The sequence below is a fragment of the Blennius ocellaris genome (genome assembly GCF_963422515.1).
Source record: "Blennius ocellaris genome assembly, chromosome: 20".
Taxonomy (NCBI): Eukaryota; Metazoa; Chordata; class Actinopteri; order Blenniiformes; family Blenniidae; genus Blennius; species Blennius ocellaris.
The window spans coordinates 19969710-19997355 of record NC_137669.1 but is presented as its reverse complement, the minus strand read 5'-3'; the positions used below and the strand labels follow the sequence as shown (position 1 = coordinate 19997355).

At 44.5% G+C, this 27646-nt stretch overlaps 2 protein-coding genes across 3 annotated transcripts; one reads left to right on the top strand and one right to left on the bottom strand.

The window, feature by feature from the left end:
- Positions 1 to 14460: 14460 nt before the first annotated feature.
- On the bottom strand, positions 14461 to 21072 carry LOC308144826 (tubulin beta chain-like). Of its 2 annotated transcripts, none has more exons than XM_080516058.1 (5): positions 20956 to 21072; positions 18656 to 18764; positions 17552 to 17662; positions 17216 to 17460; positions 14461 to 16676 (listed from the first exon to the last, which is right to left on the bottom strand). In XM_080516058.1, the coding sequence occupies exons 1-5, from the start codon at positions 21010 to 21012 to the stop codon at positions 15864 to 15866; spliced, it is 1335 nt and encodes a 444-aa protein (XP_080372184.1). In that variant the 5' UTR covers positions 21013 to 21072; the 3' UTR covers positions 14461 to 15863. The 2 variants fall into 2 exon arrangements, with proteins under 2 accessions (XP_080372184.1, XP_080372185.1); XM_080516059.1 differs by having other exon boundaries at positions 14461 to 15983; positions 17381 to 17460.
- Positions 21073 to 22667: 1595 nt separating this feature from the next.
- flot1a (flotillin 1a) lies at positions 22668 to 26035 on the top strand (the record flags this gene model as incomplete). The annotated part of the gene is made up of 12 exons (XM_080515856.1): positions 22668 to 22710; positions 23009 to 23084; positions 23263 to 23353; positions 23696 to 23839; positions 23988 to 24107; positions 24196 to 24291; positions 24549 to 24701; positions 24790 to 24971; positions 25072 to 25117; positions 25205 to 25342; positions 25435 to 25599; positions 26012 to 26035. 12 exons carry the CDS (start codon positions 22668 to 22670, stop codon positions 26033 to 26035), a joined length of 1278 nt encoding a protein of 425 aa, XP_080371982.1.
- Positions 26036 to 27646: the final 1611 nt, after the last annotated feature.

Sequence of the window (27646 nt, the reverse complement as noted above, 5' to 3'; positions counted from 1 at the left end):
GACATTGATTTAGCTTTCCGGTGGATGAGTTTTTAAGTAATCCGGCCTCTTGTTCGCAAGTGGTGGAGGAGAGATTGTGTGATATCCGTCACAGGTTCAGACAGATGGCTGCAGCCATGCAGTCACTGTCCAGTGGATGGATGGATCTTTAATCATTTTATTTTACATATTTTTGACCAAGGACTCAAACCATTAAAAAAAAATAGACATTCAAGAAATCCAGGCTTTCTATTGAGTGAGACTATTGTATTGTATTGTCTCATGGTAAATTATTCATAAAATTTCTGTTTACTTCAGTGTGAACACATTTAACACAATGTCAAGATTTGGCAACAGCGGCAGTTGAATTGGAATGTTATTATTAGCTTTCTGAGAGAAGAGAATTGAAGCAGGTATGTGGGAGGAAGTGAGTGTGGAAAGTGACATCTGAAGGGTCACAAGTGGAAACTGAGCGACAGGTAGTGTGAGGAAGATAAATGCTGCAGAATTAAAGCGAGGGCAAGCAAGGCAGGTGATGAAGCGCCACCAAGGAAAAGAATTAAGAATGATGGAAGATCAGATTGATGGAGGAAAATAGTCAGGATGAGAAAAGCAGTGAGGCATTGAGACACAGGGATGGATAGACAGATGGAGATGGATGGAGGTGGGTGGGTGGAGATAGATGGAAGTGGGTGGAGACAGATGGAGATGATGGCGATGATGGAGATGATGGAGATAGATGGAGATGGATGGAGGTGGGTGGAAATAGATGGAGATGGATGGAGGTGGTTGGAGATGGATGAGATGGATGGAGGTGGGTGAAAATAGATGGAGACGATGGAGGTGTTGGAGATAGATGGAGATGGATGGAGGTGGTTGGAGATAGATGGAGATGGCTGGAGGTGGGTGAAGATAGATGATAGAAGTGGATGGAGGTGAATGGAGATGGATGGAGGTGTCAGTCTCGTGGGTGGAGTCTTTAGAGGACAACAATGTTCCTTCACACATGTTGTCTGTGTCTCTGAGGAGATCTAGAACATGTCTGACTGCTGTCATCTCACAACACACGCGCGCACACACACACACACACACACACGCACACACACGCACACACACACACACACACACACACACACACACACACACACACGCACACGCACACGCACACGCACACGCACACACTGTGATGATCAGCTGTCATGACTGTTGAATTTTTTTATGGACTTCCTGGATTTTTATTCTGCAATAATTAAGATTTTGTTTTAAATAACCAAAAGCCTCTTCATGTTTCAGAGTAACTTTCAAAGGAGAACAAATCCTTGAAATATCACATGTGAGTGGTACTATGATCTTGAATGTTGTCTACATCCCTTAAACTGCATGAAAATCGATTTTTTTTTTTTTTTTTTAAGTAGTGAGGAGACATTGTATGTTAAATAGAAGTGCCACTCGGAGCAAAGTAAACACAAGCTGAAAGTACAAAATCTTGCTGAAGCAAAAAGTCATAATGAGGATTTATCTTTACTTGTCAACACAAATTAAACAATACCTTTAATCATTCTTTAGAGTTGCGTGCATGTACATGCACTCACCCATGTAATAATAATAATTGTTTTTTTTATTGAAGGTGGTACCTCTGGCAGAGAGATGACGGGATCCAAGGAAAGGAGAATTTATCAGAGAAGCTGACTTATGTTCCCAGCATGCTTCTTACTCAGGCTTTTTCATGAGAGTAGAAGTAAAAGACAAAACTAATAAGAGCTCCGAATTTGGCTGAGATGTAAAAGTATGAAAGGTGGGAATGTGATAGGGAAATATAACAACTTCTTGAGAGAACATATTCAATGGAACTCATGGATTTTAGTTTTTTTGTTTTTTCATGACTGGAGATCCTCAGCAGTCGATCGAGAGGCAGCTTTTCTCACATCCGGTCACATCAATCAACCACTTTGTATCCGGGAGAAATTGGAGGATCAACATGAAACACCACACTAACAACACACACACACACACACACACACACACACACACACACACACACACACACACACACACACACACACACACACACACACACACACACACACACACACACACACACACACACACACACACACACACACACACACACACACACACACACACACACACACACACGAAATACAAGACTGACAGCACACACGTTTTTGGGCCAGTAGTTGATTCGCGCTGGTCGATGCGAACGTCTCCAGTTGAAGTGACAACAGAGTTTAACTGAGGCTGATCACTACTGGCCTTTATCCAGCACAGAAACACACGCAAACATGACACGCCACACTGACAGCACACACTTAAACACACACTTGCACTGACTCGTCACAATAGACAGAAACATCGACAAAGCTTGGATCAGATTCCGAGTGTTTATGAGCAACGTTCTGGTCGGGAAGCAGAAGAGTCACAGAGACTTCCTCCGGTTGGTGCCGAGCATGGAGACGTCTTTAAAGCCTCGGCAGGAGTTTCTTAAAGCAAGTCTCAGAGCTTTCCGCTTGCTTTACGAAAGGTAAATCCGCTTAAAAACTGGGTGAGATGAGGTGCACGCTGACCTCGATCAAAGCTGGATGAGATCCTGACAGACCATCTTCACCGTTAAGAACATATGTGACTCTGCATGCTTGGAGACTTTTTCTGAAGGTTTTGAAGTGATTTCATCCTTTAGAGGCCTGAAGTCTGTAAGGACCACACAGACTTTGTTCCAGGTTGCAGTGCACCATCCACCCAAGTAACTCATACACTTTTGGTCAAACAAGGTCTTGGACCAGCTTGAGCAGCTCCATTAAGACTGGTGTCAGTTTCTCCTGTGGGCCCAGGGTTGATACAACATCTCCAAGCCTCTGGACACACACAAGTCTTGAAACTGTCAGCGCTCCTGATGCTTCTGGAAGCTGGTCGCAGAACTTGTTTGGCCCAAGAGCAGCACATTTCTTTGGACACCATGAATAAAGAGGAAAAGCAAAGCCAGAAGACAATAGTCTCACCCAGAAGAGGCTCCGTGAGAGGCTCCTTAAAGTAAGAGGAGAAAGTAACGCACATGCAGACAGAGTCAGACACAGTGACCTCTCCTGAACCCTCACAAGAAACCAACACTGACCCTCATCATGCCTCAGATTCAAGCTCTGGAGGGACATTCTCCTGCCTCCTTACAGTCCTAAGACTCAGAAACCTGGAGCCACTGTGGTTTCTAAACGTTTTGAAGCATCATGTTCCTGACAACCAGGCTCCTCAGCAAGATCTCATACTCAGAACATGCTGTGGAGGGTTTGGGCCCGTTGAGAAAAAATGTGTTGTATTTGACACAGGTTTGAATTTGGACTGACAGAGAAAAGAATAGAGCAGAGAATTGCTGAGCCTTACTGGTAGGTTTATAATGTTAAAAACTAAACATGTTGATTCATCTTCTGTTAATGACGCAGAATAAGTTTTCTTTCTGATCATGTTCCTCAAGTTCAGGTACGTTTGGACTATCCCTGAATAAAGAGTGCCATGTTCGGACCGATAGTCTAGATTTAGTGGAAGTCCCTGGCTTGGGGAAAAGTACTTCAGAGAGGTTCAGAAACATTGTGCGCCCTGAAGCTGAAGTTCATGTACCTGTCTAAAAGCCTCTCCATCTCCCTTCCCAGCCTGCTGAGCGAGCAGGACCAGCTTCTTGTTCTTCTCCTTCCTCTGGTGCACCTTGTAGAGGCAGGACAGCAGACACAGCAGCAGCATGAAGGCGATGAGGCCCAGCAGGGCCAGGATGGACACGGTCAGGGCGGGAAGCTTGTAGGCTGACACACGGAGAAAGGACAGAATCAGTCCCCTGCGTCCCCCATCTGTCATCTCTGCTTCTGATGCAGCTGAATTCCACCGGATGTTACAGTGACTTTCCACAGTGTAATGAAATTGTTTGTGCGTGTGTGTGTGTTTTCCTCACCCTCCACCTGTATGTGCACATGAGCCACAGAAAACCCCTCCAGGTCGGAGACCATAAAGACCCCCGAGTCGGCCTGCTGGAGCCTCTTCATGCTGAGCTGGGAGCCCTCCACGGTGAGCCGGCCCTCCAGCTGGGGGTCCAGCGGGACCACCAGAGCCCCCCGCTGCAGAACGGGCCGGTCGTGGTGGTCTGAGCGGGGTCTGTAGACGACATTGAGGAGGGAGTGGTGCAGGTGGAGCTTCATCCTCAGGTTCTGTCCGTAGGAGAGGCGCAAAAATGTCTGGTGCTCTGTGGAGGAAAGAGATTTTTTTTTTTTTAAAGCATGCAAAGCTCATCACGTTAAGTCTCCTCATGAAAGATGAAAAGTTAATCTGTTCCTGCAGCACTGAGAGAAGTCACAGTCATGCACAAGGAGAACATGCAGCTTCTGCACAGAAAGACCTCCAAGCTATAAACTAGACGTTTCATCCTCTTTTGCAACCATGACTGAAAGTTTGGTTATGGTACTCTATTTGACATATCTCACTATTTCCTCCCCCTCCATCCTTCAGATTGTCTTCTCTCCTGTTTGAGTCTCTGAGCACAAAGTCAAAGACCAGCTGATGGAGACTTTTTTCCCACAGTGCTGCTGCATCAGGTGACTGATAAATGGCATATTACAGCTACATGAACTAAAACTACATTCCAAATGAAGCTTTTATTTTTTTAATCTAAAGTTCAGCCAAGTCATGGCTTTTATTTTTCTTCAGAAGGTGAATTGTGTTGTTATACAGTGACACCAAGTGGTCACACCTGCTATATACTGTATACTTCTAAATGCACCACTCAAGAACAGGGAGGTCTTCTTCTGTTGTTTTAAAAAGGGAGGTGTAATTCAAATGTACTAGATCTGACAGTTTAGCAGAGAAACTTTTTGCCATTCAGAATCTAATCTGAGGGGGGAATGAATGAATATTTTTAATTTAAGTGTCATGCACGCATGTGCCACATGGGTTTGTATGACACTATACACATTAATAGAAAGATGACAGTCATGGTACATCTTCAATATAACATAAACCTTTCATCAGAGTCAAGAATCTGGATACGAAGCTTTCAGTCTCATTGTCCAGGCTTTTTAGAACATGAAATTAAATTCATACTCCACCACACATAAGTCACAAATATTACATAGCCGGTTCTCCTCAGAGAACCCTTTGTAATGACCCACCTCCACCTCCAGGGGCAGCACTCCTGCTCTGAGCTGAGCAGAGACCTCTGTCCTCTTTTTAAATGACAATTAACACAAAGTTGTGCAGAAAAACAATCTTTAAACTGAACAAAACTTCTCAATTTAAGTTTATTTAACAGTTCCAGCTTCCACTGCTCTTTGTAATTATCGAATATTATCTGCCTGTGGTTTGTTATTTGACACTGAAAATTATTCAAAAACAATGATTGTACAGTTACAGTTACAGATATAATCAGGTCCAGTTGCAGTTACCTCGGACATTGAGGCAGTTCCTCATCCTGATCTTGCCCTCTCGGTCCAGCACAGTGAAACTGCCCTCATCCCTCATCCGGACTGAGTGCAGCGTCACGCGGTGGTCCGACACGCTGAGCCTCTTCACGTAGTCGTCCTCCACCACCGTCCTGTTGTACAGCACCACGGGGGGCGGCTCGGTGCTCTGCTCCTCCACCATTGACTGATTGGGGTGGATCGGACTGGGCCTTCAGAACAATACAAGAATCAGCCGAGTCTCTTCACACAGCCAGCATAAGGTCAAGGAAAAAGCTTGTGTACAGGGGATGAGAATATATAATTACAAGTTTGACAGTTTCACAAACTAATGATTTAAAGAGATTTACAGGAAGTGGCCTGATGATAAGAAAATATCCAATGAGCAGGACATTTGTGAACGTACAGATGTAGCAGAAAGGAAACAGAGGGGAAAGGCATCGTGGGTATTGTGAAACATAATCTGCAAAGCAGCCCTGGTTCACATTATGTTACTCAAGGTTTAGTACCTGAACTCCAGAAGGATGGGGCCTTCAATGTTCCCCAGGTGGATGTTAAACATCTCTCCATACTTCACCACCTGCTCCAGAGCACAGTCTGATCATCACACAACAGGAGGAGGAGGAGGAGGAGGAAGAGGAGGAGGAGGAAGAGGAGAAGGAAGAGGAAGAGGAAGAGGAGCCAAAATTAGCTACAGCTCTCTGAATCTTTGTCACTGCTCCTGATCAGTTAATTCCTTTTGAGGCTACGATTTTTAGAATTATAACCAGTGTGCATCTCATATGTTCTTTATAATAATAATAATAATAATAATAATAATAATAATAATAATAGAGCAACTCTTTATAGAGTCAAAAACAATAAAGTCATATTTCTGTACAATAAAAAACCTTTTGTTTGAACCATTTTTTTACGAGCAGGCAGCTTCCCCAAAGCAAAGTAATACTAAACTAACTAACGAAACTTATTTCTTCCTGTTGTTAGATTCTTCTGTTAATGATCTTGTTTGTCTCTTTCTTCTGGACTCTGATAGTGGAACTAATGCTGCTGTTACATGTTTCTCCTCTTTAAATGACACTTCCCCAGTTCCCTGCTGTATGGGGCATCATTAGTTCACCCTTCCAGCCTGTTGGAAAACATTCTGCATGTATTTTGATAATGTTCTTCTCTGATTGGAGAAAGTGTAAAATGAGAATGTAGACTACAAATATTCGTCTTTTAACATGACAACTCAGAGCATTTTTCTCACTTAAAGTAAGTTATTTTAAAACATGCGTAGAAGCTCATGCAGTACAGAGAAAACCAGGTCTGTCATACATAGAGAAACAAATAAACATGGTTTTCCTGAAACCAGTTGGAAAAGTTCTAAAGTTAACAGATTTTTTTTTTTACCAACTCTTCAATGTTTGTCGGGATGTGAGACGATTGAAGCAGAAGACATATAATTTTGTCAAACTTCAAAATCGACAGGATCTATTTCAACACAACTTATTTCTTTGTGTTTTCTGTGATCATCATCAGGATGAAATCTTGAAGGAAACATGACTTGGGTAAACATTATGGCGCAGCTTCAATCACACTGTGCCCCGGGTAAAGATGGCGGCAGGACCTTCCTTACCCCTGACGATGAGGTTGAGGTGCCTCAACACCTCGGAGGTGTTGGCGTTCCTCACCACGTACAAGCCCTCATTCTTCTCCTGCACGTCCTCCAGCACCAGGTGGCCCAGAGAGTTGACGTAAGCCTGAGAGTTCACCACCTCGCCCGCCTTCATGATGAACTCCTGGGAGGACTGATCGGTCCGAGGCTTGAACACCACCTCTCCCACGTTCCCGGCAGGGACCACGATGTGAATGTCCTCCCCAAAGAAGGCCTTCTGGTGCTCCTCTTTGACTGCTGGAGACATTTTACAACACTTTGTTTTAGATCACACTCTTATTATTGTACCATGCATGAAAATGTAAAATTGACCAAAAAAGAAAAGCAGAGCCTTTCTTTACCTTCCACAGACACCACTGAAGAAGAAAAGAGAGAAAGAAGTTCATTTCAACACATCTGTTTCATGTTTCTGCTGACTTGTACAAAGAGCTCTAAATAAATCGGAGCTGCTGTTCAAAGTGAAAAGTAAGCAATTGAAATGTAAATGTATCCGATAATGACGGCTAGAAATACAAAGCATATTCAACATAAAAAAAAACTGCAGTAGGACACGAAACAAGAAGAAATGAAGTAGATCACAACATGATTTAGATGCTTTGGTGTAGTTTTCACTGAATTCAAACTAATGTGAATTTGCAGGACGTGTGTTGAGCCATTCAGCTCTGTGAACTGTGTCCCCAGCGACTGCTTGTGTTTGTGCTTACCGCTGCAGAACAGGACGCACAGCCCCACGGAGCTGATTGCTTTCATCCTCATTATCTCTGCAACAAAGAAACACACGGAGCAAATGAGAAGACGGCTTTTTATAGCATGACGGCGGCTCAAAAATAACTTTCAAACGAGATATATCGCTCTATTTGCCCGCTTCCTTGGCCAAGTGGAGATGCATTGCTTGACTGAATTAGGTGCTTATTTTCAGAACACCTTTTTAAAGATGACAAACTCGATCTGTGTGCCAACTCTGAGGCGTCGCGCTCCCTCGTCGCTGCACGCCACACTAAATAGCTTTTCACAGAAGTACCTCGGGGGTTTGGGGGGGGGGGGGGGGGGGGGGGGGCAGTCCTTCTGCAAAGTAGAAACTATTACGTCCAGTTTTGTACATGAAGTGTGATGATGGTGGAGAGACGGCTGACAGACGGACATTATGCAGAGAGCAGCTTCATGAGCAGGCCATCAGCTTTCCACTCACGACACCACCGACTACCAGGAAGGAAGAGAGGGATGGAGGGACAAAGAGAGGGTCAGTGAGGCTGGAGGAGAGATTTACACACAAGAGTTCATGAGCGTCCCTGAGGGATGAGAAGATGGACAGGAGCCAGCTGGCCCAGAGACACTCTGACCTTTTACTACCACTGCACTGGATCACACTGAGCAGTGGTAGCACAGTTATTAGGAGATCTAATAAGATGGAGGGAAGTGGGAGAGACATGAACAAACGACAGAGGGAAGAAAACAGTCAAACTGCTGACGTCTTACATTTTGATCCCGCTAAAATACTTCGAGTTTTATTTATAAAGTCTGCTTGTGTGATGAAGGTCGAAGTCACATCTGAAGTTGTTGGCAGGAGAAACGCTCAACGTCCAACTGGCTGCGTCTTTTGGCATTTTCCCATTGAGCTTTACCGCATCCACTTCCAATATTTAAAAAGAATAAATCAGACAGGTGAAAGGTTTTATATCTGTATATAGCATCCAATCCGGCCTGCATGATAACCTTGCTTAAGAAGATATATGTCAATATCGTAAAAATATAACTGCTCTGCCTCTTTTATCTGATGGGGCCAGAACAACAGTGAGACCCACACGGCAGCCGGCACCAACGCCCACAATAATGGAGCAAAACAGCATTATCTGAAAACCACACAGTGAGAGGCAGTTTGTCCAAGGACGCAGCCTGGAGGCTGCAGAAGCCATCAAACCACAGGAGGAACATTAGTCTGGAGCACAGTAACACAGAAGATCTCACTTCACATTGATTATTTTGTACAATAATATTCAGGGTTTCTTTTACAAAGAGAAAAAAAGTTCCATCAGTGATTTAACCCCAAAAAGTTAACAAATGCACTTCATCTATTCTGTGAATAAGCAAATAAATCCCAGTTGTATTGTTTTACTAAATTTTCAGGTTATTATACTCGAGTGAGATTAAACTGGGCAGTTTGAGGCCCCTTAGCTGAAGTGAAGGTATCAAAAATAATTTAGAAAAGCTCATTCAATTGTCACATATTCTATCTAGTATATTAATTAGCACAGTCACATTATAGCACAAAGGTTTTTTTGAGCTGACAGCACAATCTAAAGACAAGTCTGTGGATCTCCGTGTTAATGCTGTGACAGACGAGCCTCTTGTCCAGGACACGGCTTCTGTTCACACAGCGAGAGCTGGCACATGGTGCAGCCACCCGTGACCCCAACATGGATGAAGCAGCTACAGAAGATACACAGATAATGGTGGACCACAGTGGCATTACGCAGCTGTCTGAGGAGACTTTTATGTTCCGTTTGATGTGGATGATTTCTGTGCCGCCTCATTGTCTTTAACCCTCCATGTACGATTAGTCTGAAACCTGGATAACAAGTCACTACTACAGCGCTCTCTGGACAGCAGCAATCAGGCTGATGACATTTCTGACCGCAAAAAAGCCTTTTCGGCAACCGGCAGCTATGAAGCAATAACCATCGAGGATGTGTCCACTTGTGATATGATGCTTACGATCATAGCCCAAAGCATTGCTGATGACTTTGTCCTTCAGAATTAGTTAGTTCGTGTCCCCTAACATGGGCTGTCTTCCACATTTCACCATCAGAAGGTTGTTAAATATGATGCAGGGTGTTCCAGAATCCTGCAGCAGATTGAATCACGCCAGTTATTTTCTGGTTTGCATCCAGTCCAGCATTATGAAACAGTGAATCACTGCATCTTCTGACATTGAAATAGAGAACAATATGAAACCACTGCCAGCTCCTTCAGATGAGAGATTAGGGTGATTTTTTAAAGGAAAAATGGAAGAAAGTCCAACCTCTTTCCTTTTGTGGACTTCAGCAAACACAGCCAGTTCAGAAAAGACACTCGAGCATTAATGTGGGCAGGAATTGTTCAGGTAATCATGGTGTATTTTCTAATCCCTGCCCTGGAAAGCAGCTGTGAATCACCTCAATTTAATGTCCTACAGAGTCATTAGATTTTTTGCATGTGGGAGCACTCCTGCAGAGAGGGGGGGAATAAATCACAGGTTTGATTCATCGACGGGGCGAGCTACTACATAAGTCTGACGAGAAAATGCGAGGTCGATGCTGATTACATAAAGAAACACGTCTACGTACGCTTTAAAGCCTGACACATGAAAAATGCATTGGCCAAAGTGTAGGCAGAGCCGTGGCTGTTCATTTAAGGAAACAGCCTCCACAGGGCCCAGCAGGAGAAGAAAAAGAGGAGCGCAAAGTCCAGAAACATGAAGGTACGATGATCCACACATTTGAGATAAAGACGCCAGCTATGCTTCAGATGAAATCGCTGTCCTTGAGCTGAGGGGGCCGAGGTATCATTCTAGATGGGGTCATTGCTCTCCTGCCTGCAGTTATTACCAATTAGATCAGTCAAACAGTACGAGGCAGAGTATTTACCGAGGTGTTTGCAACTCTTGCTGACAAACTAGGAGGTTACATTTTTCTGCCTCAATCTCATGGTCCAAACTGCCTTCCTCATTGTTGGACTGAGGAGCCCTCCACCCACACAGCCCCACCCCTCCCCACCGCTCCCACACCAGCCGGGAGGGCGGTAACATCACATCTCCATCCTCTCCGTGTTAAAGTATCAGCTCTCTCATCTTTCTTCGTTCCTGTCTATCTCTGTTTCCCATCTGCAGCTTCATTCCAGCATGTGCTCCCTTTGTTGTCTCCTCTCACTCCTCCCTGATGCACTGCCACTAAAATAAATGCCATCCATAGGTATGTCAGCGCTTTTAACCATTCCTGCTGAATTTAAGAGCATTAGTGTCTGACTGTTCACAATGTTAAAGCCAGAATCCCCAATTCCCGCTTTAAGTTTGGAATGAAAACAGTTGAAAGCAGCAACGCTGACTGATGAGTATTAAAGCTAAAACGACGGCAGTCAATTATAAATCCCCCCCTCTGTACCTGTGTGTACCCTACACTGTTCTCTTTTGATTTCCCCTCCCCTCCTCTTCCTCCTTCTCTCCCACCTCCTCCTCCTCCTCCTATCCCTCCCATAAAGCCTGGAGCAGCTGCTGGTGCAGCTAAGGGCGTGTCTCCTCCAGCATGAATGGGGGTCCTGTCCCTTCACGCTGTGACCAGGTGGAAGAAGGAGGAAATGAGAGGCAGACAGTGGGCATGAATGAAGAATATAGTGGAGGTTGTAATAGCATTTATCAATGCAGTCAGCCAACTCGAATATCAGAAACTGTGCATAATGGAATTCTGCTTAATGTCCAGGAAGAAAGCATTCTCTCTCTCTCTCTCTCTCTCCCTCTCTCTCTCTCTCTCTCTCTCTCTCTCTCTCCCTCTCTCGATGAAGTCCTCCTTAGATATCAGTTGGATTTGCAGCTTTGTTCTCAGTGATGCTACAACATGAAAACTGAGGAAAAAAAACAAGCAGATGAATTGAAGCAGGTTTATCACAAAAGGCATGTGGATGACATTTCCCCCCCGCAGCTCACTAAGTTGGTGTGTTTGCCATCCTTCATCAGAGACTCTCTCAGCCTCTTCATTGTGACAAAGCTTCGGTGAGAGGCAGTAATGTGTGCCGTAGTGCATTGCGTAACATTTCCATTGGGGTAGACCAGAAAATTCCCCCTTAGATTCAGAGGGGTATTTCCCAAACACTGGACCGCAGCCTGTGCGACGTACATGCAATCCTCGCTTCACACACCGCCTTTGGAAGCATATTTTACAGACAGTGACAGGAATATGAGTGAATTTACGAATTAAAACATCGGCTATTCGGTGCCTCATTTCCTCAGAAACAGCGTCTTGTATGTGCAATGCCTGGCTCCCTGAGTGAGTCCTGTGAGGTGATGTCGTTATTTCGGGGAAATCCATAAAGTGTTTGCGGTCTGCGAAGCCAGTAAAGCGTCATTAGTCTGTTTCTGGTGGGAAAATGGGAGAGCGGGTCCGGGTGCTGTTGGCTCCCACACGCCCTGGATCGTCCGGATGGACCGCTCAACACAAGCAAATACTCACAACAGCAAAGAAAACTGCAGAATTTAACCCACTACCTCCCTGTTTCAACCAAATACTAGATAATTAAAAAAAATAAAAAATAAATAAAAAAAAGAGCGAGTGCCGGAATAAATAATTATAAATGGATGGTTGTAGTTACCTTTGTCAAGCCTGGAATCCGACAATCAGAGGACGGGGAGGGGCTCAGGAGTCTTGCTTTTTAATTATTTCATTAATCTCGTCCAACCCGACCGCCACACACTTCAATGGGGCAGATCGGAGCAGCTCAAGACTTTCGGTTGATGTCGGGTTGTGGAGCATTCCACTTCGGCTCTTCTCGGAAAGCTTCGGCAAAACGCGTGGACTCTGGCGCGGAGCCACGAGGAGCCGCGCTGCAGTTTAACCTCAGGCCACGACTTCTCCAATCAATTATATGGTCAAACCAGGCCGCGCGAGGAGGAAATCCTTCATCAGTTTTATTAGTTTGTGCAGTGCACTAGTCGTTTTATGACGATTCGTGTCAAACCGCTGGTTTTGCACCATTTGCGCTGCACTTGCTTTGGGGTGTTATGGGTTGGATGACTTTAATTTTAAAACTAAAACCTAACATGCCATACCTTTATTAAACATTTAAGTTCCTTCAACTTGAACTAAATTGCATTTGGAGATATTTTTCCAAATGATGTGTTTGCTTTTGCTTGTGTGGTCATAACTGTGCAATTTTGCTGGAAACACATTATGCATGGCGTAGTTTGACGGTGCCACCATTTGGTTCAACATGCTGATGAACCAAAACTTCCTGCTCCATTAGTTGCACCTGCAGGAAAATCAACGCGAGACAATTAGTGCTTTTCAGCCAGGTTATTTAATCTGAGCGCTGTGGTGTTGAAATGCATCTCGTACCTGAAGCTATTTCTCCAAAAGTCAAATAAATGTCCATTAAAGTTAAAGTAAAGCTATATTATCCCAAACGTTGAAAGTGAAAGTCCCATGATTCAATGCCTCACAGCATACATCAGTACATTTTGGTCGAAATTCCAAATATTGTATGTATTGTTTTGAAATAAAATATGTCACAAATATGCTCTGATTCCTTATACTGTCCAGTTCTCCTGATATGCAGTATATCCAACATATCTGAATCCCTTCTAAACAAACGACCTTCAGCAGGTTTCTCCCTTGGAGCTGTCCATGGTGCTGATTTCCTGCCTCATGCCTGTTTATGAGCAGCGTCGCCGCTGTCCATGGTGCTGATTCCCTGTGTTGCACTTGTATCAGTGCAGAGTTGATGCCGTCTCGGGTCCTGATTGATCACAGCCACTGTCGCCTCTGAATCAATGCTACACTTGCAAGGCCTATCGAAGAGGTATTTATGTACCTGTTCCTGGAGTCCTATGTATTACAGAGAGTTTTCCTCCTGTGATTGAGTGTGCCCTGCAGTTTTTCTCAGCCCTGGTGGAAGCCCACAGGCCTGCATGCTCGAGTTTCCCTGGTTTGAATTCATGGACTTTTTACAGGTTTGATAACCAGCCAATTCATATTATAATGAGAGCAAGAGAAGTACTTATCATGTGCAGTGTGCATTAACTCACCCAATTATTCAAATAGACATTTAGTCATGGTTATTTTAAGGTAGTTCAATGTACAGTGCTTAAAGCTGTACGTAGATTGAAAAGTAATGAGGCTATTCGAGTATCTAACTGTGTGGAACTGTATTATGAGCCACTTTGATTAAACCTTCATGCCTGTGGAACTCAACAAGTCTGTTTGACTATGTCACTATGCAGATTCAGGTAAATCATTTGGATTCAAATTGCTAGCAGTGCTAACCGCTGTTCTGTTGGAAATGCATGTACTTTATTCTATTTCAATGAACGGAAAAAAGAAATCACGTTCTTCTTTGGAAATCTTTGGATCGTCTCCTCATATCGTATTGATAAAAGTAATCAATGTTCTGCAGCAATACAATATTAATATCAGAGATATATTTTGTATTTTAGGTTATTTGCCTTCACTCTGTTTTCCATTACCATAAAAAGTGTGACGAGTTCCAGGAAGCTCGATCTGAACAATGCACAAACAAACTAAAAGCCGATCATCAATAATAACTGAGAGAAGGATCATTTCCTGTTTATTTCACAGTCATCAAAACATCTCAATATTCCAAAGATTATTAAAAAAAATGAAGTCACAGACAGAAAGACAACATGGCTGAAGTTTGGTGTTTCTTTTAAGGTCCCACAACCACTCGTGAATTTAATACAAAATAAGAATAATACAACAGCTGGAGAGTCACAGTCCGAACAATTAGTCCCATTTCTTAATTCACATTTTAAAAGAAAAAGTACAGACACACAACCTGGTTAAAGAAAAACTGCCTGGGTTGACGTTATTGTGCTGCTCAGGACATGATGTGGATTCCTCATCATCAGCAGTGTGTGATGCTCCTCAAAACGTTGGCTGGCGTAAGAGGAAAAACCCTGTTGCAACGTGGAAACTAACTAAAAAAAAAAACTTTTAAAGTTCAATAAACCAGGCTGCAGGCTTCACCTTAAGACTCGTCTTTTTTTCTGAATTGTGACACTTTAATAAACACCGATGTATCCTGACCAACCGTCGTGTGCCTCCAGCGTAGAACAAAATCTAACAAACCAAGAAACATCACGCCCTGTACGGAACAAGGACAGAGACAGTTTCTCAAGTTAGTTTAAAAAAAAATAAAAAAAATACTGATGGATTTATAACATGAATCCACACCATGTGGATCCTCACAGTCGTTTATATCAACACTGATATTCATGAAAAGTTGGATAGCAGGTTACAGGGCTGCTATTTTAAAACTTGTGTATTCGAATGTATGAGCAGACGAATGTTTTCTTTTGTAGACACCATTTGTAGATAGTACTTATTTTGGAATAAGTGGGTTTTAAAGTTATAAATTGTGTTTTGAAAGATTGAATAAAACCTGCTGAAGCAATTATTGACGGGGATTAGCCAAATAAATCTGAACTGTGACATTAACCCTTGAAAGACTTGCTCAAATTGTAGTTTTATATGCAGAAATAAACAAACGTATGTGCAACATTTGATCTAAAGCAGTAGTTAGATTTTTCTTGACCTTGCAGTGTAATACCAAAGCTTTGATTTGATTGTTTTTTTTAAGTTGTTAACCCTCAGAAATTGACAGCAAAAACCAAATTCTCACAATATGTAGCGAAACAGGATTTTCTTTACATATTTCAAAACATGTTTTCTCACATTATAACTTCCCATCAGGTTTCACATGGCAACAATACACTTCTTTCACATTTTACTTTTCCTGATCGACTTTTTTTTTTAAAAGTTGTGCAACATTACAAACATTTCTGTGGGAGTAGTTTTTCCCATCCTGCCTGACATCAAATATAAAGCATGGCACATGAATTTGGTCGTGGAATTTTCATCCCGTCTTTCTTTCTCTTCATGCTTCAGTTTAACCCTTTGTGTTCCTCCAGCATTCCCTCGTTTCATATCACAATGCTTCTTTTTTCTTTTCTTTTTTATGTCTCATTTTGTTTTGGTTGCTTCTCCTGGTGCCTCGGCTCGTCTTCGTCATTCAATTCAGGCGTCCTCCTCCGCGTCCTCCTCGAACTCGCCCTCCTCCTCGGCCGTGGCGTCCTGGTACTGCTGGTACTCGGACACCAGGTCGTTCATGTTGCTCTCGGCCTCGGTGAACTCCATCTCGTCCATGCCCTCGCCGGTGTACCAGTGCAGGAAGGCCTTGCGGCGGAACATGGCGGTGAACTGCTCCGAGATGCGCTTGAACAGCTCCTGGATGGCCGTGCTGTTCCCGATGAAGGTGACGGCCATCTTGAGGCCGCGCGGCGGGATGTCGCACACGGCCGTCTTCACGTTGTTGGGGATCCACTCCACGAAGTAGCTGCTGTTCTTGTTCTGCACGTTGAGCATCTGCTCGTCCACCTCCTTCATGGACATGCGGCCGCGGAACACGGCGGCCACCGTCAGGTAGCGCCCGTGGCGCGGGTCGCAGGCCGCCATCATGTTCTTGGCGTCGAACACCTGCTGGGTGAGCTCGGGCACGGTCAGGGCGCGGTACTGCTGGCTGCCCCGGCTGGTCAGCGGGGCGAAGCCGGGCATGAAGAAGTGCAGGCGGGGGAAGGGCACCATGTTCACGGCCAGCTTCCGCAGGTCGGCGTTGAGCTGGCCGGGGAAACGCAGGCAGGTGGTGACGCCGCTCATGGTGGCCGACACCAGGTGGTTGAGGTCCCCGTAGGTGGGCGTGGTCAGCTTGAGGGTGCGGAAGCAGATGTCATAAAGGGCCTCGTTGTCGATGCAGTAGGTCTCGTCCGTGTTCTCCACCAGCTGGTGCACCGACAGCGTGGCGTTGTACGGCTCCACCACCGTGTCGGATACCTGAGGACGGAGGAAGGACATCAGCGCATCATTAACGAGGCCATATTTATGGGTTTATTCATCACAACCTTCTGTGAAGACGGGATGAAGTAAACCGCAGTTGTCACACACAAACCGATACTGAACATACAAGCTTCACCGGGCTGGTTTTGTCATTTGGGCGGAGGTTTCCGTCTTTTGTGGGAGCTCAGTGATGGATGTCGGCACGTCGTCACGGTCTATTACTTCCCCATTACAGACAGATCTGCTTAATGTACATGTGGTCACGTTTTAATCACCACCCAGCGTTTCGTCGCACCAGGACACGATTTACATGTGAATCAATATCAATTAAGCACGTACAGCAGAAGCTGACGGGATAATTGAACGCTTTAGCGATTATTTTTCTATTTTCAAACGGGAAACATAAAAACTGTATTTCATATCGTGTCTACAAACATGAGGAATCATACTGACATTTGACTCATGTGGTGATATATCCGCTGTGACAATAAATTCAGGGGAGAATCCCTCCATGGCAGAGCTTTACAACAGGTTACCTTAGGGGAGGGCACCACGCTGAAGGTGTTCATGATGCGGTCCGGGTACTCCTCTCTGATCTTGCTGATCAGCAGGGTTCCCATGCCGGAGCCGGTGCCTCCGCCCAGCGAGTGCGTGAGCTGGAAGCCCTGCAGACACTCGCAGCTTTCAGCCTCCTTCCTCACCACGTCCAGGACCGAGTCCACCAGCTCGGCCCCCTCCGTGTAGTGACCTTTGGCCCAGTTGTTTCCCGCTCCACTCTGACCTGACGGTAAATAAAATGGCAGGTTGCTGGTGGGGAGGCGTGCGGGAAAAACTGACTCGTTTCAGCTTTGCTCCGATTCGTGTTTTCTCACCAAACACAAAGTTGTCTGGTCTGAAGATTTGTCCAAACGTTCCAGAGCGCACCGAGTCCATGGTGCCTGGCTCCAGGTCGACCAGTATGGCTCGAGGAACATATTTCGCACCTGCACACACACACACATAAATTTAAACATAGGTTAAGAACCTATTCAAGCATTGTCTACACGGCATGTATTTATGCATGTAACTCAGTCACTGCAAGAACAAATTTTAAACTGGAATATTTGATTGTAGTGCCTGTGACTCGCCACTAGATGGAGCGATGATTTGTGGATTTGTTAGACGTTTAAACTCAACTATGAGTGTGACGTGATCATCTGCCTGTGGACAAAATTATAAGCAACACCAACTTCAGTCAGCTTCTCTTTAAGTCTTTAATATATTTATTCTATATTTCACGTGTTCAATATAATTTCCTTTTATCCTTTTATTAGACAAACAAGCATATCTGATGACTTGTTCTCCTTTTATTGTCTAACTAAAATTATTATTGGTAACTGAAGGAAATACTAAAATATAAGAAAAATAGTTGCACTCAATATTGAGACAGGTTTTAGATGAAAGTGATAATCATTTTATAGAGGTTCTAAAATATCTTTAATACAATAATTTATCTGGAACTGTCATCATATCGTAAGCACACAGAGCACAGAAAACTACTGTAGGGCAAAAGCACTTGAAACAGTGTTTCAGGAATATTTAAGTCATTTTAGCAACTAGAAATGTTAGTGTGTGTGAGTTTGGTCAGTTTAAGACTTTGCAAAGGATTTGATTTTACAATTTGCATGTTATGTATATAAAATTGTATACATTTAGTAAAAACTTTACTGTATTTGAGCGAGTATCATGAAGGGTTAGAAGAAGTTGGAGGTTTTTTTGTGTATTTTAGTGTCGGATGATTTTAAAGTTGGTAGATCTTTAAGCAAACGTCCTCCTCTTAGCAAGTCTCATGTAAACAGTTAAGTTGGCAGAAGTGCAGAAACTGTGCATGAGTGGTTCTTTGACCTAAAGCTGCTGGATTTGGAGCCTCGTCGCGCACCGAGAGCCCGCCTCTCCCCCCGGGGAGGGAAGCCTCCCGTCACCGGACCAGAACTCACCAGAGGCTTCATTATAATACACACTGATGCGGTCCAACTGCAGGTCGCTGTCTCCGTGGTAGGTTCCTGTTGGGTCGATGCCGTGCTCGTCGCTGATCACCTCCCAGAACTGGAGAACGCAGAACAGGAGGAACAGATCATCAGTGGGAAACAAGACTCCTCATTTAAATAACCATATTTAAAATACAATTTACACACGCGTCACATGAGAATATTTTACTTGTTATTGCTCCAGATTTTCTTATTTTGTATTTTGTTTTTCTCCCACCAGCCTCTGCGGCTGGTTGGACAACTGACCACACATTACGACCAGTTATTGTATTTCTGCAGTTTCTGTTGGAAATGAGTGAACGACGCATAGATAGAGTTGTTGTATTGGACAATACCAGAACTGGCACTCGACCCATTTTATGACTTCCTGCACGAACATCTACTTTAACCGCATTTGACAAGCGAAGAAATTGGGTAAAGGAAACCAACTGGAAAGTGAAATAAAGGGACGTAAATATGAATGTAGTGCAGCAGTGAAGGTCAGTTTCAGCCTTTTAGTCGTTCTTTAGCTGGAGTGTGTGCGTGCAGGGTTTTAGAAGGTCTGGTGGAATATATAGAAAATACATGGAAGGCACGCGTTTCCATCTGTCCCACTAATCCCGCTGCTTTCATCCTGTTTTGAAGAGCAAAACCCGCAGCAGCTCAGGAAACCTGTCGTACAAAGTGTCTTTTCATCTGCTGGAAAGGAAAAGTGAACCTGGAGCCCTCTGTGTGTTTACGTTGACCTCTGATGACCCTCTGGGGTCACAAAGGTCCCGAAAAAAAACAGCAACATGTTGTGAGGCCGGCAAGCAGGTTTTCTGAGGAAAACACTCACATACACACTCTTTTCTACCAGCTGAAACATTAACACTAAACTCAGTTAAGACACAAGCAGACTGTCACAGCAGCTCAGTCTACTGACCCTAATCTGTGTGTGTGTGTGTGTGTGTGTGTGTGTGTGTGTGTGTGTGTGTGTGTGTGTGTGTGTGTGTGTGTGTGTGTGTGTGTGTGTGTGTGTGTGTGTGTGTGTGTGTGTGTGTGTGTGTGTGTGTGTGTGTGTGTGTGTGTGTGTGATGGAACGAGAGATAAGCAGAGGAAGGCTGGCATGTCATTGGGGGTTTATGTGTGTAAACCTCAGGTTGAACACACACTAGTGAGTGAAATCATGACTTGATGTTGTACTTGATGTTTCCATCAAAACAAAATATCTTGATTCCATCTGAAACATCTTAATAAAGCCACAAAAAACCATGCAAATATTGTATGGAGGTAGACTTTCTCACAATGATGTGGGACGACTAGAAATATACAAAAACAGGTTTTTCTTTCATGAAATCAATTCTCTCCATGAGATGTGATTAGAAAAGTAAACAAGAAAAGGTTTTTTGTTTTGTTATGGGTTTTTTTTTTTAACTTCAGCCTCATTCACATCAGAAAAGTGCACAAAATGCAGATGAACTAAATTGTGATTGTATTGACGTGGAATCCAGGGTTGAGGGTGCTTATTGTTCCGGGGTCACGACATGAGCAAAGTGAAGAACTGTTATTTAAATGAGCTGATGTGCTCTTTCAGAGCAGACACTGAGCCACTTGTTCTGGCTCCCCCTTCACCTCCTGCTGCTCCTCAGCTCAGCAGGCAGCCGAGCAGCAGCTGCTCAGCCAAGCATCGAGTCCAGCCGACATCATCATCATCATCACCATCATCATCATCATCACCACCTTCACTTCTCCTCCAGTAGGATCAAACCTGAGGAGAGCTGCAGTGATCCTGACTAATATCATCAATACAGTGCACTCTTCCAAAAACTGAAATACAAGGCTGCTTACAGAGTACTTTAAACAGACACTTTAAAAAAAAAATTTTTTATAATTGTGGTCCTTTTACAGTCAATCTGATCAAAACCTCATTGTCCCTATTTGGGGATTAATTTTGTGTCAAGAGGAATAAATATGTATGTTTAGAATTTTCTAATTTTCCGATAAATCTGGGCCAAAGCCTTCTAATGAAACGTTATTAATGCACTGCAACATGCAACAACAGATTATCTGATATAATCAAAACAAATTTCAAGTCAAAGGATTTAGAGTGTGTGTTCGAGAAACTGAACAAATGCCTGGTCAAGATCTTCATTTATAACAAAGGATCAGCAGATACAATAACTAAAGTTCATTCTTCGCATTTATTGAGATTGAGGAAAACAAAAGTGTAAAGATCATTACTAAAACGATTAATTCAAAGCGTATTTTCCCTCATTAAGGCGTCTTACCTTTGCACCGATCTGGTTTCCGCACTGGCCGGCCTGGATGTGCACAATTTCCCTCATGATGACTGAATTTTGGAGGAGAGACGCTGCGGAGGCTGAGTAGTATGATTGAACTCTGACTGACTTGAGAGGAGTGAATCGCAGCAGACACCAGCCGGTGCAGCCGCTCCCACCACAGGTTTGGGACGCGGCCAGCCAAGCGTCAACGATTCTGATTGGCTGTCTATGCCGCAGCGCCGGTAGTGATTGGTTGAGGAATAAGCTTCTGTCCATAGTAAAGGGGTTTCCTTCACCAAAAAGCAAGGACCGGAAGCGAGAGTTGGAGCGCTGGGTTTTGTCACCAGTGCCCCGTTGGAGCTTCTTCTTCCAGCCGCTGGTGCACTTCCACAGCCGGCCGCCAGGAGACGCAGGAAGCGTGGTGGTGCAAGTTCTGCAATATAGCCACGAGGTGGCGCAGACACAAAGTGGTCTTAAGCGTGTTGGTGCAGTTCCTCAGCCGGCCACCAGGAGCCGCCGACAAAGTGGTCTGACGTGTGTTGGTGCAGTTCCTCAGCCGGCCACCAGGAGCCGCCGACACAGTGGTCTGACGCGTGTTGGTGTAGTTATTCAGCCGGCCACCAGGAGTCGCCGACACACAGTGATCTGAATTTGTGTTGGTGCAGTTCCTCAGCCGGCCACCAGGAGCCGCCAACACAGTGGTGTGACGTGTGTTGGTGTAGTTCTTCAACCGACCATCAGGAGGCGCAGACACACAGTGTGTGGACGGGACGTACAGTGTTTTCGCTGCAGTCTGAATCAGCTGCTTTCAAACGGGAATAAACGTCACCTGCTGTAAAAAAAAATATATATCTCTTTTAACGCACACGAATCGCTGTTTTTTCCTCATTTTTCACCTCCACGCTCCTAATTCTCACCCTACGTGTACCATCCGGTAAGTGTTTGTTATACTGTCTCTGTATCCATGTCGTTATCGATTGTAAATAAACCGTTTAAATGGATGTCGGTAATGGAAATACTGCTGAATGCTCGGAGTTTGTACCAAGTGATCCCACGCAGGTTAAGACTGTGTGGCTTTTTTTTTCATTCTTAAGCTATTTCTGGAGTATTTTAGTGCGCAACATAGGAGTAAATTAGATTGAAGGGTGCTGGTGCGCTGTCTGCTTCCCGTCAGGTCCACTCCCTCCTCAATCTGACAGTCAGACTCATTCTGGTGCTTCTGATTGAGAAATTACACTAAAAACAAATGACTGTATGAAGCCGTGTTGGTGTGTCCTCCAGCACGTCACAGCTTTGCTCCACAATTATTCTATTTTGATGGGCCAACAGCTCAAAATCAAGTAATAATGTAAGAAAAATGAACATAATAACAGATATTTAAGGGGAATTCCACACAAACGGGTGCATAAGAGTATGTCCCACTTTTAAGAGTAGGATAAACTGTAAGAAGAAATAGTCATATTATTAGAAGATATGTTTAAAAATAACTGATGAGTTTCTCATACATAATTTAGATTTAAAGATGTTTTCTGAACCGTCAGCATCTTAATTCTCACAGTAGAAAACATGAATGGATGCAGCTGAAATCAATGTTTTGGAGCCATGGTGCAGATGTTATTTGTTGAAATTGAAGTAGAAACCCTGTGGAGAGGCAGTGTGAGAAGCTGATGGATGTTTTCTGAATGATTTTCAGTCTGAGCGAAGATCATCCAGCCAGCATGTTCTACACCTGCGGTCCAAACGAAGCGATGGTGGTGTCGGGTAAGACGGGAACTTCATCAGGAAAGAGGTCATCGTAGCTCTCCATAACTTCAAATTCATTATTTTTAAATGTGGAAATATTGACAGTATCCACATGCTAAGTTGCTCTTTATTTTTGTCTAAAATAGTCACAGTTATAGTAAGAACTGACCATCCATATAATCCTGTATTTAAAATGTGGTTATGTTTTAGGTGGATTCCTGCGTTGTAGTTAAAAAAAAAGAGTCAGTTGCTTCCTGGGCATGTGAAGTGTCTGATTGGCTGTTCTGCTCCGTCTCTTCCTCCGTGTCTCTTTCAGGGTTTTGTCGTTCCCCTCCAGTGATGATTGCTGGAGGCCGAGTGCTTGTCATCCCTTGTGTTCAGCAGATCCAGAGGTCTGTATCGTTTCGGTTCCTTTCTGTGCTGCGATATGTGAGTGTTGTGGCTAAGTTTGCCCTTTTTCTTCTCCACTCAGTACTTTCACTTCAACAGCAAACGAAGCACAAACCACTCTGCATTAATACCATTAGATCCACGTATTGTCATTATAACCCATATGTGTCTCGGCTGCAGGATTTCCCTGAACACCCTGACTCTGAACGTGAAGAGCGATAAGGTCTACACCCGCCATGGCGTTCCCATCTCGGTCACTGGGATAGCTCAGGTCAGTGTACATGAGCGCTGGAGGATTCACTGCCAAATACATGGATACTTACTGAGAGTCATCAGAAGGAAAACGGTGTGGTGTAGAATTTGTATGACTCCATCATGGCTCCCATTCAGCTCTGTTTAACAAAACAAATGGAAAACTTTTACTGACTTCAGCCAAGCACGTTGACGGTTTAACGACAACTTGTTATGCTTTGCAGATGTGGTTTGGGATTCAGAGTCAAATGTGGGACTTCCATTCATTTGCATGTAAAAAAAAAAAATGCCCAGCTGGTAAAGATCCAGTCTGACCCGGGCCGCAGGACAGTCGCTCTCACAAAGTCTTGTTTTGTAACAGATGAAGATTCAGGGCCAGAACAAACAGATGCTGGCTGCAGCTTGCCAGATGTTCATGGGGAAGTCGGAGCCCGAGATCGCTCAGATCGCTCTGGAGACGCTGGAAGGACACCAGCGGGCCATCATCGCCCACCTGACCGTCGAGGTACAAAAGCGGGAGGCTGATGGTCGATTTACTGCGTTTGTGGATTAAATAAATCAACACATTGACTGTCTGACTCAAGTATTGGTTCTAAACGTGTATTTTGAGGTTAAAAAGTATATAATAATGATAACAACCATGTTCCTCACAGGAGATCTACAAGGACCGCAAAAAGTTCTCCGAGGAGGTCTTCGAGGTGGCGTCTTCAGACCTGGTCAACATGGGCATCAGCGTGGTTAGCTACACCCTCAAGGACGTCCACGACGATCAGGTATTTCGGACGTTTCACCGCAGTCCTTCACGGTGTTTGTAAAGGAAGCGGGAGAAAGTGACGGCCGGCGTTCGTCTGCTCTCTGCAGGATTATCTGCACTCGCTGGGAAAGGCTCGAACGGCCCAGGTTCAGAAAGACGCTCGCATCGGAGAAGCTCAGAACAAGAGGGACGCCGTCATCAGGGTGAGAGGCCTCACTTTGTCTTCCTCTTCAGGGGTTATGTTACTGCGAGCGCCTCATTCAAACACCGACTCAAAACTATAAGAATTTTGAGTAAACAAGTTTTGTTTGTAGTTGTGAGGCTGATATCCTGATCTGTTTCCCGTCGCTTGTGTCTGTTTCGTTTAGTCACCAGAGGCTTTTCTTTAAATGGCTGTTTTGTTTTTAGTATCGTTCTCCTGTTTATCTTCAAGATGAACTCCTCCTCTCTGTCTCCGCAGGAAGCCCATGCCATGCAGGAGAAAATTTCTGCCCAGTACAAGAATGAAATCGACATGGCGAAGGCGCAGAGGGACTACGAGCTGAAAAAAGCCGCCTACGACATTGAAGTCAACACGAAGAAGGCCGAGTCCGAGATGGCCTACCAGCTGCAGGTGCGCAGGAGCCACTGAGAAGGTTAAGCGACCGGTGGGTACTTGTCGAGGTGCCGAGGCGGCTCTGATGGACGCCGTCTTTTCTCAGGTGGCGAAGACGAAGCAGCGCATCGAGGAGGAGAAGATGCAGGTGCAGGTGGTTGAGCGGAGTCAGCAGATCACGCTGCAGGAGCAGGAGATCACCCGGAGGGAGAAGGAGCTGGAGGCCAAGGTGATGAAACCCGCGGACGCCGAGCGGTACCGCCTGGAGAAGCTGGCCGAGGCTCAGCGGTGAGTTCCCGCTTCGGTCGTCGGACGCTGGGATTTAGAGTCGTCTTGTGGGGAATCGTTCGTCTCCACTCGCTGTCTGAATCAGTCATTTCTTCCACAGCCTGAAGCTGATCATGGAGGCGGAGGCTGAAGCTGAGTCCATCAGGGTGAGTCTCGCTTTTCACAAGCAGAAGACTCCCGGCTGGGGTTCCTCTGTCCTGGTGCATTGACCCCCCCCCCCCTCCTCCATTCAGGTTAAAGGTGAGGCTGAGGCGTTCGCCGTGGAGGCCAAAGGTCGCGCTGAGGCCGAGCAGATGTCCAAGAAGGCCGAGGCCTTCCAGGAGTACAAAGAAGGAGCCATGGTGGACATGCTGCTGGAGAAACTGCCTCTGGTGAGTGGAGCTGGTCACCACAGCGTCCAGTCCCGCCTCCCTGTCACTCTCCCGTACGACTCACCGCTGGATGTGTTTTGTTTTCCCACTAGATGGCCGAGGAAATCAGCAAACCTCTGTGCAAAGCCAACAAGATCACCATGGTGTCCAGTGGGGGGGCCGAGGTGGGCGCGGCCAAGCTGTCTGGAGAGGTGCTGGACATCATGACCCGCCTCCCCGACGCCGTGGAGAAACTCACCGGGGTCAACATCTCCCAGGTAACCGACTCCTATACACACACACACACACACACACACACACACACACACCTCAGAGAATAGGTATCAATGGAGATCGTTCTGACAAATAATTTCTTTCAGTCTGTGAAACTGCTCTGGAATTATTTTTGATTTGTTCTTATTCGCACTCACAGGCCATAAACATAAACAATACACTTTCTCAGGGGTGTTTGTTTTTTGTTTTTTTGTTTTTAAAGCAGAGGCTGTAATTGTCACGATTAAAACGTTACAAACTTTTTCATTAATATGCCATGATTGTATGAAGCTATTTGTTAAAGTTTCAATGATATTATATTTTCTGGATGCTCCTGTGCAGTATATATCATGTCTCATAAACAATGTGTTGTTGTTTTTTTAAACGACCTCTTCATCTTCTCTGTTGTTTCTGCAGGTTGTTCTTTCTCGAACCGGCTGAGGAGAACCGGCACTCCGGTGTCCAGGCGTGTTTCCGTCTCACTGCCTTCTTAAGCCTGGATTTTCCTGCATGTGTCTCACCTTCACCTCCCTCCATGTCCAGCTGCGTGTTCCAGCTGTTTTGTGGCGTCGTGAAAATAATTTCCTCCTCTTTCTTCGGCTGCCGATGGCGAACTGTATCTGGATTACATCCTTATCCTCCTCTGGCTGCAGTTACAGTTACTTTCTGGGGGGGGGGGGTTTCTGTCGTCTCCATCTGTTCAGTTTGGAGAATTCACATTTCAACATTTATCATTATTTATTTCCAATCTAATTTATGTGGTCATAAACTGCTTCTTACCGAGACACAAATGTAACTGCAGCCATTTTATGTTACATGTCGTCTTAATTTCATTTGTCTGCCATCTCCAACTTTCTCTCTTTTTTTCTTTCCTTCCTCCTGTTTTTACAGTTCGTCTCCCTCCTGTCTGCGTAAATGCAGACTTCCTACCTGCCTGTGTGCGCTGCCTTGCTACCAAACCTTAAGTGCATCTTAGCTTGAGAGTGTAATACAAACATGCATTTAAGACCATCATCCACTAATGCTACTGATATATATTCTATTGCCGAAGCCAAACCTCAGCGTGTGTCTCAGCCATCACTCAGTTCATGTTAGGACTGTTGTGTCTGTACGCTCATCTTTTTGTCCATCTTTAGTTCTTTGGAAGCTGATGCAGATGGTTGTAACTTAACAGGTAATCAGGGAAAGTGTGACTTATGTAATTGTTTTTATTTAATGTGTGGATTTTGTGAGTGAACATGTGTCAAACGTGATCCGAGCTGATTCTGTTCTTCTGAAGATCAGATCTGATGACATGTTGATTGGATTTGGAAACCAACTAGTATTATCAAGAAATCGGCGCATTGGATGTTTCAAACGTGCAGTTTGTCCAATGGTGGCAACTCAGGAAGTCCAGCTCGAACTACTGGAATCGTCACTGTACATGTGTGTCGTGAAGTACTGAAATTATGACGGGCGCTGCGGTTTGACGCTGAAAGTTAGCTGATTGCATTTGGGCATCTAAACATTGTTTACACTTGTGCTTCTCTTCAGCATCCCACCAACAAAATACAGACAAAAATCATTCTTACCATCCAAACTGTCTCCGCAACAGTGCAAGATGCAATTACTACATCGATTACTACGATTAATGTAGTGTGGTTTTGCAGGCTAAGAACTCAACATGACTGCTGATAAAGTGATTTAATTTGGTCACATCAGCCACAAAGATATATCTATATATATTGTTCTACTCAGACCAAACTGAACGCATGTGAAGCAGCGTTTCAGTTCTGTGAGGACCACAGCCGCGTCAGAGATCTTGTTCTCCTCCAGAGATCCTGTCTTTACTTAACACTGAAACCTCAGAACCTCCGGTTTCCTGTTGACTCCTCCACCAGTACGTGTTTAAGGTAACCGTTCATTAACGTGGACACTCTTGTCTCCTCGTAGCCACTTGTGTAGCAGCTTCGACATAAGTGTAGCATGTAAAACAAAGTAGACGTTGATTAAAATAGAGCTTTAGTCCTCTAAATATGGTAATTAGTATGGTGCACATTAGTGTTACCTGAT